Source organism: Dermacentor variabilis, chromosome 1 (genome assembly GCF_050947875.1).
Source record: "Dermacentor variabilis isolate Ectoservices chromosome 1, ASM5094787v1, whole genome shotgun sequence".
Taxonomy (NCBI): Eukaryota; Metazoa; Arthropoda; class Arachnida; order Ixodida; family Ixodidae; genus Dermacentor; species Dermacentor variabilis.
Window position 1 is genome coordinate 255,472,940 of NC_134568.1, and position 24,818 is coordinate 255,497,757.

At 39.4% G+C, this 24,818-nt stretch overlaps 1 protein-coding gene across 2 annotated transcripts in view; it reads right to left on the reverse strand.

Moving 5' to 3' along the window:
• Positions 1–8,213: 8,213 nt before the first annotated feature.
• The window catches only part of sl (small wing phospholipase C gamma 1), an 89,052-nt gene continuing 72,447 nt past the window's right edge, over positions 8,214–24,818 (reverse strand). The window contains exons 30-33 of one of the 2 annotated variants that reach the window (XM_075673483.1): positions 23,508–23,596; positions 22,172–22,341; positions 17,939–17,977; positions 8,214–13,222 (exon numbers count right to left, since the gene is read on the reverse strand). In XM_075673483.1, coding sequence (XP_075529598.1) covers positions 17,953–17,977; positions 22,172–22,341; positions 23,508–23,596 — 284 coding nt within the window. In that variant the 3' untranslated portion in view covers positions 8,214–13,222; positions 17,939–17,952. The remainder of the gene's footprint in view (positions 13,223–17,938; positions 17,978–22,171; positions 22,342–23,507; positions 23,597–24,818) is intronic. The other variant, XM_075673482.1, reaches the window with a different exon arrangement.

The window sequence follows — 24,818 nt, forward strand, 5'->3', positions numbered from 1 at the left end:
ATGAAACAAACCACTTTTCATTGTACAATTTCTAGTTAACATCTTTTTGAAGGTAAGTATCCCTAAGGATATTTACATATTTTCTTTGTCTTATGAAAGTATTATAGGTAAATAGTGTGATGTATGTGTCGTAAAATACCAAGCTTTTTACGGTCACATGAACAGGTTTTATTAAAGTGGCTCAACCATGTTAAGCAGTTTGTAATTGTATCGCCTAAATGTTTGTACTCATCACCTTCAGTGAAAGGGCACTTGTTAAGGGAATACATATGCTTCAGAGGAGATTTCTTATTTGTAATATGCACGAAGAAAGATGCCTCATTATTTGGTTTCATAGACTAATCTTCGCACCACTTGAAAACGGCATACATTTTAATTTGCAGGCACTGCTGGTTGTTCAGGATATGAATGTTAAAAAAAAAATATGACTCTTCAAAGTCTCTTGTCCAGTCTGCTCTCATACAAAAATTTGTTGAGAGCCTTCAGACTATAGGGCTGATGATGAGGATCAGGCAAAGGCCCCAGTAGAATCTTTTCAAATATGGCCCAACGACACATTTTGACAAGATGTCTGTTAGCAATTTTCTCTGTATATCAAATCGCCGGCAGATGCACAAGAGGTGTTCTGTCGTCTCAGGAATACCGCATTCCTCACAATTCAGACTGCCCGCCTGGCTGATGAGATCTAGGTAGCACCGGGTGAAGGCCACACCTAGTCGTAATCTGTGCAGCACGCTTGCATTACACCTCATATTTTCATCTCTGGGTCAAGTTTGTGAAGCTGGTGATGACAATGATGTGGCGAGGCCCAACATACTGCAGAATTGTGCAAAAGTCTGCACACCAGGGCATTAATGTTTGGTCATGAAAATGGAATGGACACTGGCGTGGCATTAATGTGGGCCTTCTTTGCCTCCGCTTCGGTGAGCTAATTTCCATGTAAGCCACACTGTCCCGGCATCCACTGAAACCTTATGCAATGACCAGCACTTAGGGCGACATCGTGCGATTCGATCACCTTCTGAGCAAGGACATAGTCAGGTCCTCATCTAAGGGCAGAATCGATCACCTGAAGTGCCGGCTTGGAATCGCAAAATATAGTCCAAGCCTGATGCGGCTCCATCAGTATATAACAAATTGCCTCCCGAATGGCAACAATCTCTGCGGCCATTGAGGTAGTTTGGTGGTTGAGATGGAAGCGCTTTCTGACCTTCATATTCAGTATCACGAATGCCACAGTTGAAGTGGTTGTTGACACCAACCCGTCAGTAAATATATGTATTGAAGCTACATATTCTTCAGATATACGGGTTAAAGTAAGTTGTTTAAGTCCACATGAAGGTACACGCGATTTTTTCCTGACTCCTGGAATTGATAGATTCACCACAGGTCTCAACAAAGTCCATGCTGGTATGGCCGCTGCTTTTGCTGTAGTAAATCCTGAGGGAAGGATGCTCTCGTGACGTGAAAAAGATTCCGAGAAAGTGCTGTCTGGACGTAGAATGCGAATAGTCGATAGACGGTGACGCTCATGGCAGGTCAATAGTCGAGGATAACCCTTAAAGGTTAGCATGAGAGATAAGCGTCTATAGGAGGTACGCGTGCTTCCGCAATCACGCCCTTTGTCGAAGTGCAGCATGGCAGACCAAGACATGTTCTCAGTGCCTGAGCTTGTAAGCCCTCCAGTGTATGTAGGCAGGAGGGGCGAATGTTTGTAGTAATCAGTAAACTGTATCGTAAGTAGCCTACGAAAAGTGATTCATATAGCTGGAGCAATTATCTCTCTGACGGGCCCAACTTCATGCCTGCTATATATTTAAGCATTTGTATGAAGCTGCTTAATTTGGATTAAGCATTGACACTTTCTTCGACCATGACAAGGTTCGGTCAATCATCACTCCTCGAAATCTCTGGTGCGTCACATACGATATGGCTGCACCGTTAATCGTAATCTGGTAGCGGTGCATCGTCTTGCGAGTAAAAGCAAGGGCCGCACACTTCGCAGGTGCTAATTGTAGACCTCGCTGCTGCAAATACTTCGAGGTGACCGGCACTGCATGTTGCAGTCTTGCACAAAGTTGAGGGCGCAAAACACCAGAAGCTCATATGCAGATATCGTCAGCGTATAGGCTAATGGTTGTAGTCTCTGGCACTATATGGGTGAGTCCAATAAGGGTTATATTGAACAGCGTAGGGCCGAGTACGCCTCCTTGAGGAGCGCCACGGCCGATTTGATGACGACTGGTCTCCCCATCTGTTGTCGTCATAAATATGGTCTGGCCTGTAAGGTAGTTTATTAACCATTGAAACGTCCTACCTCCAATTCCTAGCTCCTCAAGTGCGTCAAAATGGCATCATGCAACATCCTGTCATATGCACCTTTGATGTCCAAAAATAGTGCTCCTGACAAGCGTCGACGCTTCTTATCCTGTTCGACGGTTGACGACACCAAGTCAATCATGCTATCAATGGACGATCTTCCTTTGCAAAAACCCATCATCATGTCTGGGTTTATAAAGGTTGTGCTTTTCAAGAAGCCACTCTAGACTGATCAGCACCATTCTCTCCATGATCTTGCCCACACAGCTTGCCAGGGCAATAGGTCTGTTAGAAGATATCGCGTGAGGTGTCTTGCCAGGCTTCAGAAGCGCTACAATACGACTGGTTTTCCATTTCTCTGGCGCAGTGCCTGAGCTCCACGATGCATTGAAGAGGGAGAGGAGAATAGTGCGTGCATCTTCCTCCAGAGAAAGCAGCGTATGTGATGCCATCTGGTCCAGCCGCTGATGATTTTCAAGATGAAGCCAGTGCAGCATCTAGGTAACAAGGTCAAAGGCCTTATTAAAATCTAAGTAAATACCTCCAATTGACTTTCCTTATCAAGAGACGAAGTAAACTCTTGAATCATCATGACATTGTGTCATCCACAATTTTTTTCTATTGTTGCCGTGTTGGATCAGCGACGGAATTCTATTTTCTCCTAGAAATGGGCTGATATAATGCGGGACTATGTGTTCTAAAAGCTTGCATGATATGCATGCTAAGTATCTAGGCCCGCAATTTGCAATGTTTAGACGGTCACCTTTCTTAGTCACTGATGCTACAAGTGCCCTACACTAGTAATTGGGAATAACAGAGCTATCGAAGGAAAAATGAAATATTTGACATGTGCTACAGGCTCAGCATACCTGCATGAGAATGCGCTTGATATATTGTCTAGACCGGCAGAGGATTTACTTTCTAAGGTTAAGCAGCAAAGAAAATACATCCTCGTTGCTTATAAAATCGGGGGATATAAATGAAAGAGCTACTTCATGCGTTAATTCATGCTGTGAAGTAGTAAATACAAAACAGAAGGAATGTTTAGCTGGTCAGCAATTTTTGACACATCATCAACAAGATATATATGAATGCATATCTGATGCGGTAAATACCACCAGAATTTTTAAAGGCTGTTTGCCAAAAAGTAGGCCAACAATTCAGTGAAGTATATGATTTTGGCATAGGAAAATTTAGGAGCAAGCTTGTCTTTTAGATCAGAGATTACGCTAGAGGTTTCTTCTGATTTTTGACTTGTTTGTATAAATAATTTTTTCTTGTCATCAATGAATTGTTTTGTTGGTGCGAACTCACTGTTGGGAGCAATTAAACTTTTCAATACTGTAATAAGTAGTCTGTTTCAGAGCATTCCAGAGTGATCTGACACTGCCTGCCATGCTATCGCAAAAGTCTCACGAACAGCCAGTCGTCAGCTCTAGAAAAATCTAGCTCACTCATTTTTTTTTTTTCTTGTGTGACCTTGGATCACCAAGTGGAAAGGACAGGTGCACTGCTGTGTGGTCTGAGACACCATTAGCCACAGATTATGTGGATGTGTCATTGCTAATAAAAATTAAATCTATTGTTATCTATTGCTGATATTAATAATTAATCTGAGTGGTTCTGGTTGCCTGTTGACAAAAAAGGGGGGAAGGATGTGTGCATAAGCCTGAGTGTTTAAATGATGGCAGGATGTAAAACTGGACGAGTTGATGTTCTATAATGGCAATGCAAATGGGATAGCAACACACAGAGTAGAAACACACAGAACGAGCTCCGATTCTGTATTTGGATGTATTTTGCAATGACCTATTTAATTTTCTTTTTTTATTTCTTATTTGTCGTGCTGAGTGGCTTATCCTGGTGGTAAGGGTGACATCTGAGCCAATGATGGAAGGGCGCTAGAAAAATTTAACATAAGACAGATTGAGATTGTTACAAAATATGGCCCCTGAAGTGAGTGTGGCTTCTTTACCCTCATGGGAGTTGGGGGAAGCAAATTGGGCACGGTGGTGTACTACGGGAGAAAAAGAAACAGGCACTTAAGTATCATAGGCATTTGCACAGGCCAGCCGATCTGAACAACGGCAGCAGTGCTCTTCTATTTTGACAGCAGCTGGGTGTCGATACGATTTGGTGTGCTGGAGAGCGACAGTCTGCATGCCATGGGCATCGATAGTGACAGAAACATGTACAGTAGTATATGTAATAAAAAATTTGAGTACTTGGAATTTGATGTGAGACTAGTGAAACCATGTTCTACTAACAGTACAATATGAAATATGACCAAAATGCACATCAGAACTAATACTTATCTGCAACTAAATGACATAACTGCTGTATTTCGCTTTTGTTGTCTTCAGGCATGCTAAGGCCATGCAGGATAGCATTTAAATTAGAGGACACACATTGTTACGAGTCATATTTTGCCAAATTTTGTTTGAGCTAATTGTTATAGTTTAAACAATTCCCTTTGCTCTGTGATACCTTCACTAGTGTTCTTGTATGTTTTGTTGCACATTTGTTACTGCATGATGAAAAATTGTAAACTAAATTATTGGTATCAATAGTTTAAGAATCGTATAGCTATGCAGTGGGTACTGTACAAAGGAAAATTGTGTTAAGAATTGGAAGCAATATGTGTAAAGCAAAATGTGCAAGTACCAGAACAATTAGTTGTGTCCATTTTGTACTTTGACTAAATCATGCTGTTCATCTGCGGTAGTAGTAGCCCAACTAGCCTACGAGCATTTGTTGAATGCTGTATACATGTTTAGAGAAAATTGAGCTTCCAATACCCTCCCTGAATTCAAAGCTGCGTTATTCACATCTGAATCAAGGATGCCCGAGTAATCTTCTAGAAAACATCTTTCTGGGTGCTTGTGCATCTTGGGACCAAGCATGCCAAGCTCTACTTCATTTAAAGGGCCCTTCACCAGGTTTGGCCAATGCAAAGGGACAAGTGCAAGGCATAGATCACACACTGGCAATTGTGTTTGTAAAATATTAAAACCACTGCGTGGCACAAAAAAGCTGAAATTTAGAACAAAAGGCTGTGCACCCTTTATCTCCAGGGAGCCTCACTTCCTGTCAGAGAATTGTCACATCACAAGCATTTCTATGTCAAATGCACTGCCTGCAGCGTCACCGATTATGGCATGCGACTTCAGTAAATCATGTACTGCAGAACACACAAAACTGCCTCTGGAAGTGCACCATGTAGCAAAAAGAGAAGCAAAATAAAAAAAATTATAAAGGAGCTAGGGCTTGTGTCGTGGACAGTCCCTTGGGTCTGGTATGGGAGAAGGTAGGGAAAGAATGTTGCTTGCAGACGCTAGTGGACGTAAAGGGAGATGGTGTCTGTGTTGAAAGTGAAGCTCGCCTCCTGGCAGCATAGCGACATGACATTTCAATTCCTCCTATCTCCTCCAATAATGAACCAATTTGAAAAATTCTTACAGTAGAACACTCCTAATGGTGCTTTACAACTATAGGCGTAGAACCAAAATTTCCGATGGGGCTTGGTGAGGGGTCCTTTAACATAAATGTTCTGTTGAATCATTTGTAGTCCGAGGACTTCAGTTGTATGTGCCTATATTTTTATACACATTTTACATTGTTCTTAGCTTAATAGACTGCTGTTTCTTGCAGCATGCTTTCATATTTTTTTCCTTCAACATTCTTCTTTTCTTTTACCATTTTTACTGTGCTAGAGGCTAAAGTGCACTTCTTTTTTACCTTTCTGTGTGAACTGCATGTGCATGTCATGGAGTACACAAGCTGTGCTGTGGCATTCAAGCTGCATCTCTTTTTTTGTGTTTGTCATACTTTCCTATGCCTATTTTATTCCCTTGACTTTCGGGCAAGTCCTAGAAGTATTGTGCCCCTTCTCAATGCAGTTGCATCAAATATTTAATGCTTGTGCATTGTGAGAACGTTCCACCTGTGCACCTGTTAGTTGTGCTGCAAGTGCAGCCAACTGCAATGGTTGGCCACATGCGTGCACATACTGTGAAAAAGACTTTTGGAGATTACTGAAGTCTCTCAGGAGTGCAAAGTGCATGCTTACTACTCTGAGTGCCACATCTTTCACAGTGCTTGGTTTTTACTGTCCTTTATGAGATAGACTCATTAATAAACATTATGTAGGATGTTGATTTGTTTAAATAATTTTACTCAATATAACATGAGATTTATCTACCTGAAAACACATCTACACATCTTTATTTATTTTTTTCATGGATTTTTCACCTCAATGGGAGACGTAAGCTTTTGGCAGTTATTCAGGATGAAAGATCTGTTTCCTGCTGTTTGACTAAACATAAGTTAGGGTGCCTTCGATGTCCACTCCAACTCGGCCGCATTCCAGCTTGGCAAATGGTTTTGTTTAAGTTCACTGCTCAGCAGTCTCAGTATTCATTCTCTTTGGCATGACAGGTGGGTGACTGGGGATAATGTTTCTTCCATTATTGCTAAATGCATGATAATTGTGCAAGTTTAATTGATAAATTTGCAGAGGCTTGCTAACACACTAAATACGCTTAAAGAGTTCAGCATGCAATGCAGATGCATTCAGGATGGGCAGCAGAAAAATTCCATAGTCTGCGTTTATGTTGAGCATTAGAAAAAAAAATCGCTGAAGGTGAAATACTGGGCTTCTAGTGGCTGATAATGCTCTGGTCTTCACAGCACTATGGCTTTAATGAAAACTTTAAAACCATTTTCATCTGTCACTTGGACAATTTGTTTATTCCAAGCTGCACTTGTCGTTCACAGATGGCAATATTGCACGACTTGAAAGCTATTTGCCCATCATCGACATATAAAATAAAATGTGCGTGGGAAGCGACTGTATGTAGGCAGCTCATTTTTACTTTAAATAGCGTGCAGAACTTTTTTTCACCGAAGTACAAAACACATTCTTAAAAAAAATGTTCATCAATTATTTGCAGCTGAGAGCTCTGTAGCTGTCTACATAGGGCATTCCTGTTAGTAAGCATGCAGTAGCTACCAGTTCATACAATCACATTCTTCCCGTGCTGTAACAGACAAACTTTTTAACGATTCACTATCCAAGCAAAAACAGCTATAATCATTCTGTGCTTTTAAATGAACTAAAGTTTCACAGATTTGCATTAATACATTCAAGAATTTCAGAGAAAAATGGGTTATATGAATACCTGCTCACTCCAGCTAGCCTTGCTACGTGCACAAGGACCCTAAAAACAGCATCTGCAAATTGTTTATATCTTAATGTACTACAGCGTTTTCAAAAGATTGATGGTTTGGCTACTTTCCAACCATTTAACATTAATCTTAGGAGCATCTTGTCACCTTGGTTATACTTTCTTTTTTGGGGGATTGCTTTATAAAAAAGAAAGCTTGGTGGCACCTGCCACCACACCATTTCAAAGATACTCACAATATCTCTCCATTCTTTCCATATTCCCAACAACCAGGATTTTTTCCCCTTTGACCTCCTTGTCATTTGCTTTACTGGACACCTTGTACAGCAAATAACTATGGGGTTTAAAGTCCCAAAACTGCACACTCGAAACTACACAATGGGTAATGAGGGACTTCATAGTGGAGGACTCTGGGTTAATTTTAACCACTCGGGTTTATTTAATGTGTGCCTAAATCTAAGTACACAAACCCTCTTGCATTTTGTCCCCATTGGGATGTGGCCGCTGCGGCCAGGAATTGAACCTGCAACCTCATTGCTCAACAGTAGACAGCCATAACCACTGAGCCACCACTATAAATGGCCGTAGCAATTCCTCAATTTGTTGCTGCATTAGAACAATACCTTCGAGTTGCAAATAGTTTCACAAACAAGAACCCAACCATATCTTGTCTGCAAATCACATGCCAAGTTGAAAGAAGACAAGGACTTGACACAGTACTGATCATTTTATTTCACTACAACACATACTATAAATGGTTTGCTATGTAGTAACAAGTGCAAATAAATATCTAGGATGACATAAATTAAAAATTGGTATTAATGGGTCAAAAGATGGGCAAAAATTGAAAATTTAAATGCAATGAAACAGAAGTAATGACACAAGCATCAGAGACAGTTAGGGTTGCGTGAATCGCAACAATGTAATAGGCATGTATTCTATAGGCCTGTATTTAAACAGGCATATTTAGCATACGTAATGTGTGTTTCAAGACCGTGTAGCCTGCTGCAACAGAATGCAGAATGATCAAAAAGCCTGCTAGTGGTGTTGAATCTGCCAACAACAGTGTGCTCCAATACCACAGAAACTAGATGTTCTAAAAAGCTTCATGTTCTTTAACTGGGCTAGTGACAACAGTGGTCAAACAAGGGCATGCCTGCTTACTCTTCCGAATTTCTTATCAAGCTTACAAATTTGAGTTTGTTCAATTTTACTAATGTTACGTCAGCTTTACAAAAAACAAGACTACATTTGCAAAAGAGTTTTGCTAGTTGGTCTTCAACCATACTCTTGGAAGTTGGTGAAAGGACATTAGAGGGGTACTTACTCTGAGCAAGTTTATTCTGACAAGTTCCCAAAGGAGGTAAAATTGGCAACAGTAGAGTCACCAAAAAAGTCACTGCGATGTAAAAACAATGTGTTGCTTGTCACACTCTGCTGTTAAAGTTTGCTGCTGCTTGTGTGTTGTGCATCTAGGGGGAAGACATTGCTAATACAGCGAGTATGTGTCCCACAAAACATGTTCTCAGGTTAAATGCTTCAAAAAATGCATGCTGTCGCCCCCCCCCCCCCCCCCCCCGTTTGTTAAGCATGTCTGTGATATTTTTTACAAAATTTGAAGTTCACAGGTTGGCAGGTATGTAAGGGACTTGACAGGGTAGAGCCAACATTTTGACATGGAGAGTTGTCCCTTCGTCAAAATGTTGGCTACAGTGCAAGATGCCTTTGTTCGACCAATGCTGATAACTTAGTCTCCATCTTCCTGTGAACCTCTGTCTTGTTGGGACCATTCTAGCCACAATGAACTGCATCATTTGTGAAATTGTACCCAATCATTTCTGCAGGAAATTAGAAAATACTCTTAGTATTTATTACACAACACTATGGAAGGGTTCATGGCATTATTTAGACCATGCCTTGGTCTAACTTGCACAATCATCTTGCGATTTACCTCACCATTATCAAAATAAAGCATGGTTGGAGCCATTTTCTTCAAACATTTTCATGTTACATGCATTGTTCCACATGCATAAATATTGTTTAAAAGAAAATTTAGTGTTGAAATTTTTTTTCTTTACCCCTGATACTTATATAACTGCCACTCAAAGCATTACCGCCATACTCAGCAGTGTTTGATTATGTGCAAGATATAAACATTCACGCAACCCTAGAAAACTATATGCATGCCATAGCTGATATTTATTCTTCAAAGCTGTTAAATTTGCCCAATGGTTTATAGCCTTCGGTGCTCTTGCAACAAATCATCTACACAACAAACATCTGTAAAAGACAAAGGAAGCAACAATAGGAAAGTAGTAATGGCACAAAGCTTCAACAGCCAGTTAATGAAAGTAACAGTGTGAGACGGTTAGCTGCTCCACACAAATGTCACACAATCTTGTCTGACAAAATGCAATACTGTACAAACAAGAAGATTAGGTATTCCACTAGTGAAATTAGATTGCACATCACACAGACATTTCTTCAATCAAACCAGCTGTTTGAATGTGCATGGCGAATGCCCCTGCTGTCACAAGATTTAATGCCAGTATATCATCTCACAAAGTACACTTACCATAAATATTTATACAATAACCAAGTATTTTTTTTTCACAGGTTTCCAAATTTCATGAGGCATAAACATTACATAAACCTTCTTAGATGTGTGCTGATCCAGTGTTAATTAGCAATGCACATAACAAAAGCATTCACATACACCGGTAGCACAAGACATGAATGTGACCATATTGGCTCAACTGTTTTTGTGGTTTGTGTGACCTCTAGACAAGGCAGCCCAGGACTACCCAACAAACATGAAGATCAAGACGTCATCAACACAATACCCTAATAAGCGGTCAGCCTCAAGTTTCAGCACATGCTAAAAAAAACACTTTGTAAGTATTAAGGGGATATGGGGACAATTTTAGTATTATCTAAAATGGGGTTCAAGTATAGTTCTAGAAACTTGGACCAATACAAAGAATAAACCAACTTGTTTAAATTTCAAGCCTGCACTGTTTAATAAAAAAAAGTTTGGTTCATACATCTAATGTATCTTCTTTGCTACAACTGCTGCCAACTGCTGAACACTGAAGGGCATCAGGAATTGGCAAGAAAGGGCAACTAACTAAAGCTTTCAATTAGTAATGGAAACTAGATTCATGAGAAGAGAAAATGTACAAGAATGTGAAAAAAGAAAATAGTGCAGCCACTAAAGAACTTCAATTAGTGCTTATCTGACATTCCTACATGATAAATATTTTATATTGCAACACGTGCTAGACCAAACATAGCAACATGATAGTGAACTACAGCACCGTGCAACATTACGAACAATCAACACTGACCAACAAAGTCATAGCAGCACAGTGCTAAATATTGTGCATTTTTCAAAAATGGCGAGCCTTATTAAATATACTTCTCAATCATTTTTTTTTTCTTCAACGCTCGTCAGTCGGTACACAATGCCCTTTGCCTTTGTTTTCTCTGCCCCCCAACCAACTTCTGCCCTTAAAGGAGTACTGACACACATTTTAGACATTGTAGAAGCTCTATGACATACTTCATCCACATAAAAGGATGACAATTAAGCAAGTATGAAGGTTTCCAGACTTGGTTTCATAAACATTATCATGACAGTCATGACAGAGAGAAATTTGCTGATGTGTATCACACAAAAGTAAGCAAAAATAAGCCATAAGCAAAGCAGGTTCATAGATACAACAGTAAATTATTTAAGGTGCTATGACTCCAGTATTAAAGCAATTGCCAATCTTTAGGAACTTTACCCACTTTGCGGTATGTATCTAACCTCTTTCACCCGGACACCCAAGTTAAATACCAGCTTGGGCCACTATGTATGTGCTGTCTTGCCGAGCAGGCACCATGCGCCATTGGGTGAGAGCCACAATGGACAACTTGGGGTACTGCCTGTGTGATATCGGTATGTCCATTCTTGGCTAACCCACAGAATGAATGTGCCAAGGTGACAGAAAGGGTATGTGGCCTTAAATATATTAAAGCAATAGTGCCCCATCTACAATATGCACCTCCGCGTTGAGCATGGCACTTCGGCAGAGAGCCATTGTAATGAAGTTGCAGCCAGAATACTAGGGGTACTATGGAGTTTCAACTGGCGTGCTATGATTACAAAATATACTGTGTCGTGGTATCATTTGGCATTGTGGTTGGCAGCGAGATTACCACTTTGTATGCCTGTGGTAACAACACGGTGTGTCACTATATTGCTTTCATGCTAATCGCATTTATGTCAGCATTTATCGTGTCTGTCGCTATTTTTTCCTAGATTTTTTAGAGGATTTCAACCTTCATTTAATGCAAGGAAATTACAAGTAGCTTATGTTCTGATGTCAGTAATCCTTTAAGATGAAGAAAGTGGGAGGATAATATTCAGAATGCTATGTAGGTACTTGGTCCTGAATACTGAATTCCGGGACATTAATTAACGGCACAAATGTTTTCTACATAGAATTTCAAAATGTAGAGAAATGAAAAGTGCTATTCATACTATCCATAGAAATATGCTCACACACATAATATGTCAAGAAAACACAAATGTTTCCCAAACTTCTACAGTTAAGAAAAAGCACCAAGAACTGTCATTGCAAAAAGTACATACAAGTACCAGAAGTATGTTTACATGGAAGCCTCAAGCCACATGCCCAAGCATTTCCCTAGGAAATTGCCCTCCTTGAAGTGGCCACAGACAAATGCTGAAAGACTACCCACGTGAGTATAGTTACAGACAGCACTTGTAATTCAGTGGTAAGAAAATGCTCCACTTGTTCCCAAACCATGGAAGGACTAATGTCAGGTTCCAAATCCTTTTGGTCAGTAGATGTCACAGTTCACATGATTGACATTGAAAGGATGACTGTTTCCAAGCACGATCTCACTCAAGGAGCTCACCATACACAAAAAAACTAGATTGCCCTAAATCAGCCGTATACTGCAAAGCTATGCAAGTTACTATCTGCACATGCAATACAGGTACTAAAGGCTCACACGTTCTGCACTTCACATATAGCATAGCTGTCACAATAGGATGACTGCTGCTAGGTGAAACAGCAGACAAAAGAATAAGTGCAACTTTTTCTACTGCTGGACAAGCACCAGTCAGTACTTTTAAAACTCCTCAGAAACCCAATCTGCACATACCTTTCTGCATGTGCAACGGGTGTAGGTACATCCACCCATACAAAATATGCAACAAGGAAGCATGGCACACTCACCGGTAGCTTCCCAGTTACAGAAATCTTTTATAAAATGCAACAGTCTGAAGAATATTTGGTACCAATAAAAACAGTCATGACTTAAAAAAAAAAGGCAAAAGTTGAATATTTGTGTGATGACCTCTCGTCAAGTAAACTAACACTTCGTTCATGCATTTCAACTTTGAAAATAGTGTTTGTATATTATATGTATATACACATATAGCTCTCAAAAAATGAAATGCTCCAAAATATCTGTGCTGAATGGCTGGCAAGAGTAGCACACATAATTGACCCCTACACAGTTAACTTCTCGAAGGCATTGATGTGTAAAATATCACATCAAGAGTCAAGCTTAACAAAGTAAATATACAGAATATTATCAGCAAGCTCTGGATGGCAGAGGTCTCAATTCCTTAAATGCGCTGCAGGTGTCTGCTTGTCTGCTTGGTAGATTATGTTGGCTGAGATCTTTCCAACTGCAACCTGCAAGGGCAAGACATGACAGCACTGTTACTGCTCATCCCCACTCTCTAAACTCTTGCTGACAGCATTATAATTTCAGCAGAGTTCAGCAATGGAGATTTTTGGTAGGTCTTAGCATCAGAATGTATGGTAAGAGAGAGAGAGAGAGAGATAGAGAGAGAGAGAGAGAGAGGGGTAACATGACATTCTCCACAAATTTTACAGAAAACTAGCGGTGTCGTAGAACCGTATGGATACTGTATCAAAACCGAGTTCCTTTAAAAGGTTTGAAAATAACTCCATCTGTGAGCTCACATGTAAATGTACAGTGAAATATGAAAGTCAAGTTTAGGCAAAAATACTTTTTTCTTTCTACACATAATACAAGAGGACTCCAGCAAAAAGTTGAATATGAGTGCAATTCACTCCAAGATACAAAAAGGAATTTACGTGTTTGAGAGTGGGATATGACTTGGCTACTCATTAACAAAGTTTTTATTGAGAACCAAACATGTTTCTATGTTTACTTCTCCACCTTGCACTCTTGCTTAACCAATGCTGATCATCATTCAAGTGGTTATTCTGCAGTGCTACAGTCACTGCTATCATCTGTCATTACTGCCAGTGTCTATACAGAATTAGATGAAAGTGCTTGCAGATAAAATAGTCTACTATAAAAATTTTCAGATGCTATTCAATTTAACTGCTGCAGGTCTAGATATCCTAAATAACTTTTACATTGTATCACAAAAATGAAAAAACAAGGAGGCGAGAGAAGGCCTTGAATATCATCTGTCGGTCGCCTTAACCAAACCTGTATGGTTATTCAGTTAATAAAAAATTGGCACAAGAAAAAAATCCGCTTTGTGAGCTGCCTTCATAGAAAAAAAAAGTTAATTCTCGGGTTTTGCATGCCAAAATCATGATCTGATCATGAGATCAGCGGCTTGGATTTGATATTGCTACTTCGTGCTTAGCAGCGCAGTGCCAAAGCAGCTAAGCAACCACGGCGAGTTTGTCTCCATAGACTGATTTCGTATGTTATAAACAAGACTCTTAGACACGAGCCTTCCTTGATAAAATTGGCCCCTAAATTTTGCAGGTGATAAGCAAAAGGGCTATGCAAAAGCATGTCTGAAGCATAGCACCCTACTTGCCCTTACTTTTGTTTTGCTAAATAATGATCTTGTACAAAGGATCTGCAGACATAAGTGTGCTTCTTACGTTTGAACACATACAAAAAAGTCTCTTATCAAGCACAGTGCAAAGCTCGTGCATCTTTTTCAGCAGTGTTGAAAGTTAGATGCATGGAATTGATAGTTGTTCATGAATGCAAGGAACTCTGCTGCGACAACGCGGACCAAATGGTTCATGCGCTGTCAGGCTAAATTTTGCCAGATCAGTCTGTGTGCTACACTAACAAATTACTTAATAATGGTGCATTGGATAACAAATAATTTAGTGGCAGTTGCTTTTCTATTTGAAACAGCATCTTCAAATAAGCAAGTGGTCATGTAAGGCAGAAAAAGATAATACAAGCTTCACCTACAAATCATTGAAGCCATACAGTGGGGCAGTGTTTCCTGTAACTTGAGCAAAGAAAATTTTTGGGCTTTCTGAATGTGCTTCCAAGAGTGTAGTGTGATGAGAGTAAATAACGCTTTTAGAAAACATTACCATTATGATTATTTTCATTCCAAAAAGCTCAGAAGAAAATAATACACTTGACGATTAACTATGCCTTGATTTATTCAAAGTAACATGATCAGCAAAATCTGTTCAGAGATGCTGAAAACAAACAAAAGCAATGACACTATTATTTGTAAGTGGAAAAAGTAAACAAGAAAACATGTGGTGTTAAAAGAACCTCTGCAAGATCGCTGCTTAGGGTATATATGATCTGAAAAAGCTAATTTCTCTTCCATCCACCACTAATTCACTTCAAGAGAGAAGGAAAAGTTGCACTCTTAGAGCACCAGTGAGTTTTTATTCTAGAAGAAAATAGATCAGTTGCTCCATGTGATCTGAGAGTCACATGAACATTGAAATGCATATTTCTCATTTCATATATTTAATTTTATTTTTGCTTTCAGAATGCACATTTTCACATGTATAATAATGCATTTCCACAAAGAAATCTTATGCTCATGCTCTCTCAAAGGCACATGTAGTTCAATTACCAGCTCATGTATATTCATCTTATGTTTTTTCTTTCTGGCCCTATTTCTTCAACCATTGCTTACTACAAATGACTGCACCCCTCCCCTCCCCCACCCCTCCCACACATTTGTGTAATGTTACTAGGGGTCCTTAAGGGAAAAAAATGACATCTGAAATATATTTTGTGTATTCATGAAAAGTAATGATAGTTACATACAAGGGGTGGAAGGGACCTGAAACTAAAGTAAAATTTTTCTTTCTTTCTTTCTTTATTTATTACACACACCAGAATTAACACCTCACTGCATATTTCCGTATGATTTCGTTTACAATATATATATATATATATATATATATATATATATATATATATATATATATATATATATATATATATATATTACAAGAAATTATACAAGCTTTTGCTTAACCCAGATACAGATATGCCCAAACAAAACTCAACATAAAAAAAAACACATGCTTTTGATTTTATGTGCAAAACTCATCGCATATTATATAATATACAACATGCAGTTGTTTTTTCATCGACTTTCATTTTCATTAATTTATGATTTCTTTAATTCAATCAGTAAGCACATGGAATTCCCCCTATGTTGTCCTTGGTGTCACTGTTTGTTGGCTTCTTACGATACAATTCATAAAAATCGAGCCACTCGGTTAACTCCCTTTTTTCTCGTTTATTCCATAACGAGGGTCTCGAATCTGGCAACATTGATGCCTTCAAGTAGCATGTGTGGGTTTATTGACCAGTTGCCTTCACCCAAAAAGGTCACATACTCATGACGCCTGTGGCAGAAGGGATGTTCCACATCCGTCGCCAAGGTTTGTGAGTGGTGACGGTGGTTAACACTCCCACGGTTACTTCTAGTAGTAAAACATAAATACCCAAGAAAGTGAACGGGAAAACAGCACCGTGGTAGCTCAATTGGTAAAGCATTGCACGCATAATGCGAGGACATGTGATCGTTCCCCACCTGTGGCAAGTTGTTTTTTTTTTTCATCGACTTTCATTTCCATTAATTTATCATTTCTTTAATTTAATTAGTAAGTAAATGTAATTTCCCCTATGTTGTCCTAGGTGTCATTGTTGGCTTCTTATGATATGATTAATAAAAATTGGGCCCCTCAGTTAACCCCCTTTTCTTCACATGCAGTTACAGGTATGTTTTGCGACCACACAGAAAGGCATTTGAATTGCAGAACAGCTGCAAAAATACCTAAGCCATTTAAGAAACATGAAACCTTGGTGGAAAAAATTGTGTACCTTTGTGGCATCTCCAGCTAGTAAAAGTTTCTTTAAAATTTGATGATGTCATCCTTGATTAACTAATTAATAACCTGAATATCTAGGCTCACTACAAGCAGTATGGCACAAATAAATTTTGTGCCTCTGTCTGCCGACTGTTATTTCACCAAAAATTAGGTGTAGAATAAACTAACGCTCCAGCTAACAGTTTACAATTCCTTCCACCTTTGCCAGTTAAATACCATTAACCAGTTGATACTGGTCACTCGGCACCATACTAAACCATCTTATGTATTGCTGTTACATAAGGTCCACTTTTATGTGAAACAGGAGGAAGGAAGGAAGGAAGGAAGGAGACAGCAAGCAAATTTTCTTATCCCATCTAACAAATTCCTGTGCTTTGCTAAGAAATTTATGACTGTTCAGCTTCTCATACAGGTCTAGGTAGTGTGTGACACAAATTTCATATGTGCTGATGCAAGTATTGGTAGTCTGTAGTAAACTGAATAACAAGAGGAGGTAGGCATCGTAGCAGTCTCACTTCTCAGTGCACACCTCAACCATACTGCAGAGAGGAAAGTTACAACAAAAAAAATGTAGAGAAAATAGGAAAAAAGAAGTGAAAAGTGGCAATACCCATTAAAAAAATGTATGTACAGCAGCAAATCACAGCACAGTGTTGTGCACTATGTCACTCAGCTGCACAGTGTTGTAGGAAAATGATCATGAGCTCCCTCAAAGATGTGCAGCATGTGCCAAAAAGTCTGCTATAGAAGCATTGTGAAACGACTTGTGAACATGAAACATACTATACGCCTGTTTACCGTAGGCTTCTGTTCATTTTGCCTACACCATGCACCTCACTGCCCTTATTGTTCACAATCCCGATGCTAAGTGCAGCACGCAAATGGTTTCAGACTATTTCTACAACACTACGACTCTACATTTATGCTCTAGTCATTAATGATAAAAAAAAAAATTGCACTTCAACTGCAGTGATAGACAGTGGCTGCAATCAATAACCAAACCAGTCGCATTTTCAACATGCTCAGTCATGTAATAATGACAGGAAAGCAAAACATAAAAAAATTTGCAACTCTGCACGCAATTTTCACTTGTAGCTCTTTGTGATTTTACAGATGTAATGCCCAGGCCCCAGAAGCAAAGTGCTGCAATACTGAGTTACTGGAGTTGACTTTGCTAATTTTCCATCTAAATGTGCATGTTAGTTCAAGACAAGAAGCAAGAGACATTACAATAAGCAAGAGAGAGATAAAAAAAGATCTGGAGCATTACAACAGGCCACAAACCTTTGGCATCGATGTCATTTAAGTGCAGTGAATGTGGTCCTTGAGAACAAAGAGAGAAAGGCATTAATGAAAATTGAGCATGCAAGAAGCCCACAACCTTGCACCATCTACAGCCACTCTGCCAACATAACTAAAAGAAAGCAGAAGTACTATCAAATACAAAACTTTGCTGAGGATTTTGAAGAATATGTGCAGAAATTGACAAGGTGTGTTCACATGGGCTTGCACAGTCAGCAGACTTACAGGTTACATAGGCCCAAGTAAGTTCCATAGACTACAGTATCATTAAATTTTGCTAGGTCAACCCCACTGCATACCCAAATAAAGGTGCGGGGGAAGCCAAAGCACAGTGCTCACTGCAATGCACATCAAACAAAACATTTCATGGTCCATTAAATGAGTACACTGCGGCAAGAGCAATTAATTAATGAAGCTAAGAGAGCTTATAATGCAACCTATTGGAATCAGTCACAGTTAGTAAGCATGTCTCATATCAAGCATATTGTTACAGCATGTTATTCATGACCCATTCCTACTCTCTGATTAAAAGCAATGATGAAAGATAAAAATAAATATTGTACATTACTCAGTTCTGTAAACAAGCATAACATCCATTGTAAGGGCAGAAAATTCGAAGAATGCAGAAAATCATACACTTTATATTTTAGTCACACCAAACTGTTAGCATTGCCATGCAATGGACTTTGCAAATTCACTTCATAGTGCAGCAATACATGGCAACATAAGGACAGACCTAGCTGCATGCTGATATAAGATAGCTCCATAAAACAGCTGCCAAATTAGTGTTTGTCTGAGCACATAGCAACATAATATTTTGCATGTCCTACTGAGAAAAGAGGAAACAAGACCATAAAACAGTCCAAGTTGGAGGATGGTGATAGCATGAAAATGTACACGCATACTGCCTTGCAGGTCACAAATGTCTACTAAAAGGGCCATTTACCACTCCCCTTTCCACACAAATTATACAATTCAAACGATTGATATTGAAAAGCCAGGAAAAGTTTCAAGCTCAGTTTACAATCAGTATATGTAGGCACTTTTCAAACTTCACCATCAAAATCTTCCACCATGGTATATTAGCTTGATATTCAGGCTGTACTCAATGTAGTCATGCAGTCTTTACATAGTCGGCAGCAATGTTCTGCAACATCAGGCAATTATAGATAATGCCAGCCAGGCTCTTTTGAACAACTATTAAAATGTGCCATGCTCTATGCTCTATCTAGTTAGTGTCATCTGCAAGTACGCTGTCTCAACTCATGCGGTTTAGCCGAGACACCTGCTGTCTGATGTGAACGAATGAGCTAATATAGTGCCATGAAAGCTAATGTACCGTTGATGCATAGGCATACACATAAGATTGCAGAACATGTGAAATCCATGGCAACTTGTGTGTTTGTGCCATCTGACGATGTGGTGCCTAATATCAAAGCGGTGGCAGTACGCACATCCTTCTATACAGGTTACATAGGTTACGCCACTTGCAGGCCTACTCATTCAGTCACGATGATGAGTGTGCTGCTTGTTAGAACTTGTGACGGCCACCACCAGCTGTGACAACGATGAAGCTGTGGTGAGGCATCTACGATTCCCAAGGTGCCAACTTGGTGCTAATTTTCAAAATTCAGAAGCCGTTGCTTGCACCGCCTGTACTGGTGGAGGCTGCTGCTTCATAATCAGCACAGATAGGAAGTGTATGTTGTAACAGTTCTTTTCATTTTTTCATTCTTTTAGCACTTCGTGATTGCCTTGCATAAAGCCGTGCCCCTGCTATCATTGGCCACGCAGCAGGTTGAATTATAAGGAATTAATAGAATTTAAGAAAAATAGTCTTTACATGTCACGGGCCCCTGGCAGTGGCCATCACAAATTCTTATGAGTAGCATGCACATTGGCTCAAAGTGACTGCAGGTTAGCGATTAAGGGGGGAAGTGAACACACACTGCCATTCCATGAGACAGCGTGCACCTGCATGTGCTCCTGTGGTGTCCAAACTTACGTGCATGCCTGTATGATGACTGTACAGGTATTCTACTGTTAAAGGAACCAGTTCATTAGGCACAACAGAGAAAAGCAGCATGTGGCAAGCATAACATTACATCTCTTATGCTTATCATAGTGCTTCATGTGCTGCTTCCTTCAAACTGTACCTCCAGTTTGGACTTCAGTTCATATGATTTGATTTAGATACAAAGAAAAAGAAACACTACTCTGTATACTTTTAATATAATGCTCTGTATACTTCTCTGTATACTAACATGTGTTTTGTTATTCTTTTGCTTTTCACATTGCTATCACTATCATCACATTGCCTCTTCTTGCATGTAACATGCTCGCAGTATCAGATTAACGTTACCTAACAAGTCTTGTAGCTATACTAACTAAAGATGAACCTGTCATCATTAGTTCTATAGAATCCATGTAGCATGTTCTTAAACTGCCACAATGCCTTCTTGTTGATCTATAATAGACAATGATACCCTATAAATAAAGGGCTGATTGTTAGCTTAACCACATTACTTGATGAGGCAATCACTCACCACGCTGTTGTCATAACTATCAAGATGTGGTTTTCTTTTCTAAATGGTTTACGCTTCGTCATTTCATTGCTGTGACTTGCCTATATATGCAAGCATGCTGTCATGACCATGCAATAATATTCTTCAAAACACTTCTTCATGTCGTTTAACTGTGCATTATGTGGGATATGTCGGTAAATGGCCAACTATATCAAAACAAGCTTTCATATGTTTATACAAGACCAAAGTTTTTAGAACCTATTTTTTCGGATGGAGGTCACTTCATTCTGACACTGTATTACTGAGCTGTACACCTAACAATGAAAAAACCTGAGTGCAAGTTGTTATAGTGCTGCTGCATGACAAGTGTTTCAGCAGTCCACCTTTCCCAAGAGCCATTACAAACAGTTAATAAGCAGTTTAGTATAACACATAATGGGTTAGTCCCATTCAGTCCCAAAGTGCATTTCCCCTACCACAGATAAGCTGAGGATGTTCACATATCTAGTTCTATTTTTTAGTCCATAGATGGTGTGGTAAAAAAAAAAAAAAAAGGATCATAGCTTGAATGAATATAAAACTACAGGAAATGGCATGAAACTTGTTAAACATTTCATCCATGACATTTCTCCAGGCTCGGAAGAGGGAGTCAACAGTCAAAAGTCTATTAACATAAAAACATCAGCTAGTTCATCAATAATTTTCCTGTAAGAACAGCACTAAAGACAAGGACGTAGTAAAGGTACATAACGTCGTTTCCATCGTGCCCTAAAGAAAGACTATAAATATGCACACTCTATCCTTCATGGTTCGTGGGAGGTTGTTGTGTCAGTATTGGCTTACCCCCAGCGGTAACTACGCCAAACACCAACCCCTAGTGTATAGACGTTTTTATGACCTCAAGGTTAAAAATCCTAGCATTTTAATATTAGGAAAAGTGAAATTTGGAGGTACAGTTCCTCTTAAATGTGAGGTCAAGCATCAAGAAAAAAGTTACAAACTGAAATTTACTTATCAGGAATTAATAACTATAGGGCATGACTTTATGTAATAAAACTGGAGAGGATCATTGTTCAAGGACTCACTTCATAAAATTTTAATAAAGCTCACGAGCTCGCCCTCGCAGTTCCAGATTATCCAGCCACAGGTGGTCAACCATAACACCCTTCCGAAGGCTGATCCAGCAGCCGAAATTTTAGTAAAGACATATTTCCAAAAATTTGTCTTCTCAGTTTGTGGTAATACAAGAGAAGCACGTTTATGCCCTTTTGCTCATTTGCCCAGACTGCTGATGAGCTGCTCTTGCAGCTCACCTGTTAGCAAAATGTTAGTAAAATGGAGTGGACTGATCCCAACAACTGGCTCGGTAGGTGGCGAGTTCTTTGTCACCAGTGACACTCGTGGCCCAGGTTGACTGCCCTTGATTAAGGGGCATAGGTCAGGGCACCAACTCTGCGGAAATTGATTGTGATGAGGACTGATCCCAAATGTTAAACATAAACTGAAGTGCACAGAAGTTTTTAAAAATTCAGCAAAAAAGAGCACTTTAAGTTAATGAGTACCTCTTAAGTTGTTCAATTAGCTGCACTTCCAATATTTCATAACAATGCGAAAACTAAAGACCAGAGTAAAGGATACGCAACAGTCATGAACATGCAAACTCGGCCATGAAGTTATGCAGCCCTCTTACCTCCGTTCCTCACGCTTTGTGCGCAGCTGTTCCTGGGTGGTGGAAAGCTGTTGGCGTAGCGCTTGTGCTTGCTGCACATCTCCTCGGCGTTCACTTTCCTCTAAAGCTCGACCCAGCTCACGGCTTTCATCTCTCAGGCGCTGAATGCACACATACGCCTCATCTTCCTCCTGTTTGTACAAGTTGCTTCGTCAGTGGAAAGCTTAATGCTAAACACACTGAAAAATTATATCAAAGGTACTCAAAGTATTTCAAAGCACTTCTGTAACTTCCCCACACTTGCCTTAGCTTACTATACTCTTTTTCTACATGGGTTTGCTGCCTTTATGTGTTAATTCTACTTTGCCCTACCACTGACCTATACCTTTCACAGCTTCTTAATTTACATTCAAAGCTATTTGCTGAATGCATGACTTGCCCCAACTACAAAAACTTTATGCTAATAATTGTATTTTTCTACCAAAACCAACATTTTTCTGTCTGAGGGTTGTACATTTTTAAGGGTGGTAGATTGGGCAGTTGTTATTCTATAAAGATTTCTTGAATTAGCAACTCATTCTGAGTTGTGCTAATTCAAGAAAACTTTTTTGTAGTAGATTTTGTTTCGTTAACTTAGCAAACTGTGGTATTGCAAATATAAGTGCAGTACAAGCTCAAAAGGCTCCTTTCTGAAGTGGAGTGTTTCAGTGCAGAGATATTCAGAACAGCACGGAGAGTCCCTCACGCCCTTGAGTTGTCACCAGCTATTGCATTCTCTATTTCACACTTAGCAGGCAATGTTGTGGAGGCTTGAGCGTTCCTTGTTCACTGTCTTCATTTGTGACCAAAATATAGGGCATCACATATGAAAGCAAGAAATAGGAATACCCAGTGTAATTTGGCATAAAATTGATTACACGTGCTATAGCTGCAATTTATCATTACATAGAAGATGTCACAGATCTGAATCTATCATCCCTGAACTTCCATGGAATGTCGCCTGAATTTGTAACGAAAACATAGTCCATCACATATTGGAAGTAAAAAGGTTACAGACATCATATGATTTTATAATGTTAGCTCCACATGTTAGAGCTGTAGTAAATGAAGAAGTCAGTTGTTAGGATGTGCTGCAGATCAAAAACGAGTTCTCAAAGACACACACAGAGTGATAATATGGCTAAACTACTTCCGTAGAATCTGTGGTGTTGCTAAGTATGAAAACGTGTATCGAGTGATGTGACACAGCTTAGGAGGAAGGTTGTACATCCCGAGTTTTCATGACAATTAGAGAACGAAAATCCTAAAGCACAGATTTCCAGCAACACTACAGGTGAGAGGAGACAACAGTATTCACCTTTGTTGCATGAGTCTCCAGATGCACGAGTAAAGATGCAAGCTCAAGCTCTTCACTGTACTCATTCTTTAATGGAATGCTGCGGTAACCTGTAGAAACAGATGATTCAGACAGCAGAGCTGACTAGCTATTTCAAACTTTATTTTTCATTGTTCGAAATGGTCATTACCATTTTTTTTATCACCACATCAATACAGTAAGTGAGTGGCAGAAAAGTACAATTTTATATACAAACAACTAACTGCATGGAGCAACTCACGGAATTATGAATTTGTAGTGCAATTAAAAGCTATCAGAATTTTTTTTTGTCATGACCCCCATTTGCTATATCCAAGTTATATTTGCACTTCACAATAACAATCTTCAAAAAAAATTTTAGAAGCCATAAACTAGAGCACTGCATGGGCCCAGCACCTGGGCTGAGTAAAGCAATTTTTGGCAGGCCCAGGCTAGGCTCGGGCCTGAACAATTTGGGCCTGGGCCAGGTGAGCCTATAGGTTGGACCTCCGAACATGTGTGCACTCTGCCTCGATCCAAGGTATTCTGTGTAAACCTAAGCGACATGTTGGGAAAACTGGTTGTTAATTACATTAATAAACAAAATAAAGAAGAGTTTTAATTATTTTTTGTTTGATTTTCTTGTGTAAAACGTTTTCTAATTATTTTTGTTGCTTTGCTGCTAAATAACACACTCTGTTCTTGCAAAATGAAAAAATTATACTACAAAACACTCTTCATACAGTCTGGCTGTTACCAATTTTTCTGATTGCACTGTTTCATCACTCTCAATAAAATTATTTTATTCTAATTATGTCATTTTTGAGATTTTAAGAACTATTTACAAGATCCATTTTATTGTGACAGCAATTAGAATACCGAAGAGGTGCTTGCACCACCGCAAGTGTGCTGTCACGGTATCGATGCTCATGCATAGCCCGCGAATGGGGAGCTGCATTTAGATGCAACAGCATCGAAGCCAAGTCACCCTCACACAGGATATGGCCATCGTGTTCCACACAGTGTAACAAAATGAATGACCCTCGTGCTCCACCTAATCAGCTCCGCCGTAGCAATGGCAGCATTCTGGCTTCTACAGCTGTCATATCGCTTATTGTTAAAGTAGTGGGCGAAGAGCTAGTGCGCAACGCTAAACTTCTTTATCACTGTCAATGCTTTGCCTTCTGACAAAACTGACACATATTTCACTAGTGTGTATAGTTCTTGGGGTTTACAACATAAAGTGTATACACTTGTGTACAATAAAATACATTGCCAGAAATATTTAACCCAGGTTTTGCTTTTGTCAGCCTT